The sequence below is a fragment of the Priapulus caudatus genome, unplaced genomic scaffold, assembly GCF_000485595.1.
Source record: "Priapulus caudatus unplaced genomic scaffold, Priapulus_caudatus-5.0.1 Scaffold42, whole genome shotgun sequence".
Lineage (NCBI taxonomy): Eukaryota > Metazoa > Priapulida > Priapulimorpha > Priapulimorphida > Priapulidae > Priapulus > Priapulus caudatus.
In genome coordinates this window covers 675,611-679,665 of record NW_014577103.1, presented here as the reverse complement: position 1 = coordinate 679,665, position 4,055 = coordinate 675,611, and the positions used below count along the sequence as shown (strand labels likewise).

Here is a 4,055-nt window from a genome sequence, read left to right as displayed (position 1 = left end):
AACTAGTCTTCATTATATACATAGGTCTAAAGTGTAACCTCAAAACTAGACCAATGCCATGCCGTACATTTAGTTCTTACGTTTACTCTGAAGTAGGTAGAATTAGCTCTCTATAACTCGTGCGACTCCCAGCGATTGATTCGTTCCAGCAGACCCATTCTATTATATAATTTTCTAACGGTAACGGTCGTTTTACATAACAGGTGTATATAGACATTCTTTTATCTAATGTTTTTATATAGCTACTTATACATTATAATAATATTGTATAATGATATTATAATATAGTTTAATAGAGCTCCAACCTAGCAACAAATCCGAACAGCGAGCTTCCTTTTTTGTTTATGATTTCAGCGTTTACGGGGAATAACCGAAATAGGGAATTCCCCCTGTGGGGGTAATCCCCAACCAACAAAGTCCCTAACCAGGGGAACGATGCGGCATGTTTCTAAGCCATATGCTCATATTACTTATAAACAACGCGACTTAATTTACTTAAAATGATTTCATGAACGTATCATTGATATATGCACAAGTTATCACTATGTAACAGGGTAGTGGTGATGATGATGATGATGATGATTTGTTGATGATTTGATTGATAGATTTGATGATGATGGGCGATGGCGATGATTAAGAGGAGGAAGGGCGCATTGAGGAGGGGAGGGCGGGGGGAGGAGGAAGAGGAGGAAGAGAAGTAGGAGAAACAGGACGAGCGGAGGGTGATGCTGAAGGGGCAAAGGAGCACGGGCGGACAGGTGTTTGGTGAAGTGTAGGTGGAGGAGGATAAGGAGGAGGAACAGGAGAAGAAGGAGGATGAGCAGGTGGAAGAGAAGGAAGAGGAGAAGCAAAGGACGAGAATAATGGTGAGGATATGTACAATATCTGCCGACACACAAGTTTGTAGCGACCAATTATTGTTGTTAGGCAAAATCTTTTACAGTGGCTAGGCGTTTCTGCTGGGCTCACAATCTGGTTTCGGTGGCAGTTGTGATGGCTAAGAAAGGGTCTTATGTAACAAGAGATGTTCAACATTTACTATATATTAAATTTCTATGTAATTATATTACAAACTACTGCTGTCACATGGGAGCCGCCACAGCGATTAAAAATTAATAAAATTAAAGCACAGCAGGAACAACGTCTAACGTGTCTAACAGTTTACAATGTGTAATTAGAATTAAACAAGTATACGCAAGAAGCATTCACTAATAACTTTGAACAGTAATTTAATAGACAATCAATGCATGATTTACAAATAAACCACGCAGGTGATATTGTATCAAATAAAATGCAGTACCAATTACCCTATATTGAATACAGGTACATATAAAATGCCATAAAAACACTGACTAAGGATGTAGTATAACTACTTATTTTCAATTTCAATATGATACAATATTCTCAATAAGATCAATAGTCTCTTCAGACTTAGTATACTATAGTACACACATTAATTTATGCGCCTACTTCATGAATTTTGTAGATTTAACTGTTATAGGCATTTTCAGTAGCACTTGGTACCTTCAATATCTTAACTGATACGATTGTACTAGGCATAACATCTAACTTTTTCATGTTTACGCTAGTAGCTCACACAGTCACCTAGCTATAGTTGACTTCCAGAACCAACCAGCTTTAATAAGGGTTGGTTGATTGCTATATGGAGATGACAAGACAAAATTCCTTTTATCGAGAGAATCAAAGTGATTGCATTCTAGACATTTCATGCGCAGCCAATGTCACAGTTACTTTTTGCAAAACATGATTATAGACATAACCAAGAATTTATCCATTGAAATATAATAATATAATATAATATAACAGATATAACGATATTATGGTATTTGTAATTATGTAGATAAATTCCTACTACAACTAATTTATGCACAATTACAATACTTATAATGTGTGTAACTAGAAAAATGCATACTTGCGAGTCTAAACAAACCTAGGTCGGCAGTTTAGGTAGCATCGTCTGCGGGTATTTTTTTCAGTATCTGAACATCATATCACGATTTCAGTAGTACTATTTCAATACGTACATTATATAGAATGCCAATATAGATCAATAGATATATGTTACTACAAGTGTAAGATTAAAAAGTCTATAACAAACTGTCACCTGAGTATTTTTTTTAGAAAAAGATAAGTGCAAACCTAAGCCTTTTGATGAAAATGAAGCTGTTCATCATGTTCGCAGAAAATACTGGTAGTGAATTTATTGCATAAATCCTATTTCGCTTTTAAAGATTTCAGTATGGTAATGTCTACGATAAAAATTGGACACATAGCAAAATACCTCTCTACATTTAAAGACTGTGGGTCTTACAGTAAGTATAAACTCTATCAATATAAATGTGGAAACAATCTAGTGATGATAACAACAACATCTGTACCTATGAACTCACGCATGAATACAAAAACATAGCCCCAAAACTCATGGCTATATAGATTAGTTTCGTATGATTTCATTTCAAGTTTTAACTTTGTTTCAATTGCTATGGATGCTGAGCATTATTTTATTCAATGATACTACTACAATTATCTTCCATTGCTTTTTCATGTTCACGAAATTTCTAGTTCTTGATGTTCATCGGTGCCACATCTAACTGTTTAGCCAACTCATACTAAAACAAGAGAACAAAAACCATCGCAGGTCAAACCAGGTAGGGCACTACAAAACTAAGCTATCTTAAACCAGTAGTCATGTTACAAAAAACTGCAACGTTTATGTATTAAGGGATATCACAGTAAGAGGATAAACAGATTGAATCACCCCATTTGAGTAAAAGCCAACCACCTCATTGTACTTGTAGCAGAGTTCGAATCTCCTGAATTTAAAGACCAACCTGTACAGATTTGTTACTTTATAAACGAGGAAATCTGCTCAAAATCTGACAAATCATTAATGATTTATCACATTGATATGTGGCAAATTTTATGGCAGAAAAATGTAATCGCCAAATCTACCCAAAAATGTAACTGTGTCTAGAAAATAGGTTTGTACACTTAATATGCATTGCCCCTTATATAACCATTCGACACAAATATGCACGATGTATGCTGATAAAGATTCACACAAACATGTACATATAGGAATAACGTGCTGCTCTATAAAGAAACGAAGTTCAGTAATTTGTGCTGTCTTCATTATTATTCCATAAAGAGGGTAGCACTATATTGGTATAAACACAAGCCGGATGAACGTGTCCCTGATGAAAGCTGTAGAGTGTAGACTCTAATTATGGCTATTTTCGGCTAATAAATCCATACAAAAATACTTCGGGAGATAGTTGTAAATCGCAGAAAATAGATTGCTCTGAAATTAGAGTCCTGTTTAAAGGCACTTTTATGCATGCAAGGTGCACTTACCATGTGAGCAATCTGGTTTGGATGGTAATCCACACCACCTTGGTTTTTGCACTTCTCCATGTGCTTTCTCTCTGGGTCTCCAGCGACTAGAACTTCAGTCTCGCCCTCTATCTGCAAATGCACAAAACGTACCAGGATCAACTCACTGTAATGTGCGAATTTGTTGTCTGAAGATCATAAATAATGAGAGAAGCATTAAAAAATATCAACCATGCGGGCCCTGACATAAAAATTATGTGCTCAGATAAAAAAAAAATCATGCAGTCAGATTAGCTGTGTAACTAAACAAATCTGCATGATTAATTCCTGAATCTAGTGGCTACAGGTGCATACTTACTGGCTGTGATGTCCTGCATATATTCATGAGGTCAGACATTCTGTCTGGGAAGCCTGGTGCGAAAGCATCCGGATCAATCGCGACAAAGCACTGGCCCTGAAGAACCGAGGCAATGCCGATATTGTGCATGCTGATACCAGGGTTCTCCCTACGTTGCGCAAACGGGGCGCGCGCGCCCCGTTTGGAAAAACTCCCCCCTGTTTGAATCGTTGCGCCCCGTTTGAATTACCTCCGCCCCGTTTAAATTACACCACAATAAAAGTTTGCCAGCGCGGGAATCGACCGCCAAGAATTGCCGTTCGACCAGGCCCCCCGACGCGTGTATTTTTACCGTACCACGCAT

The 4,055-nt window shown here is 37.3% G+C and overlaps 1 protein-coding gene across 1 annotated transcript in view; it reads right to left on the bottom strand.

Annotated features, from left to right (window-relative positions):
* Window positions 1-1,204: 1,204 nt before the first annotated feature.
* Window positions 1,205-4,055, bottom strand: part of LOC106820674 (uncharacterized oxidoreductase YjmC-like) — an 11,432-nt gene continuing 8,581 nt past the window's right edge. The window contains exons 8-10 of the mRNA XM_014825176.1: window positions 3,713-3,808; window positions 3,376-3,486; window positions 1,205-2,630 (exon numbers count right to left, since the gene is read on the bottom strand). Of these exons, the coding sequence (XP_014680662.1) occupies window positions 2,580-2,630; window positions 3,376-3,486; window positions 3,713-3,808 (258 nt within the window). The 3' untranslated portion in view covers window positions 1,205-2,579. The remainder of the gene's footprint in view (window positions 2,631-3,375; window positions 3,487-3,712; window positions 3,809-4,055) is intronic.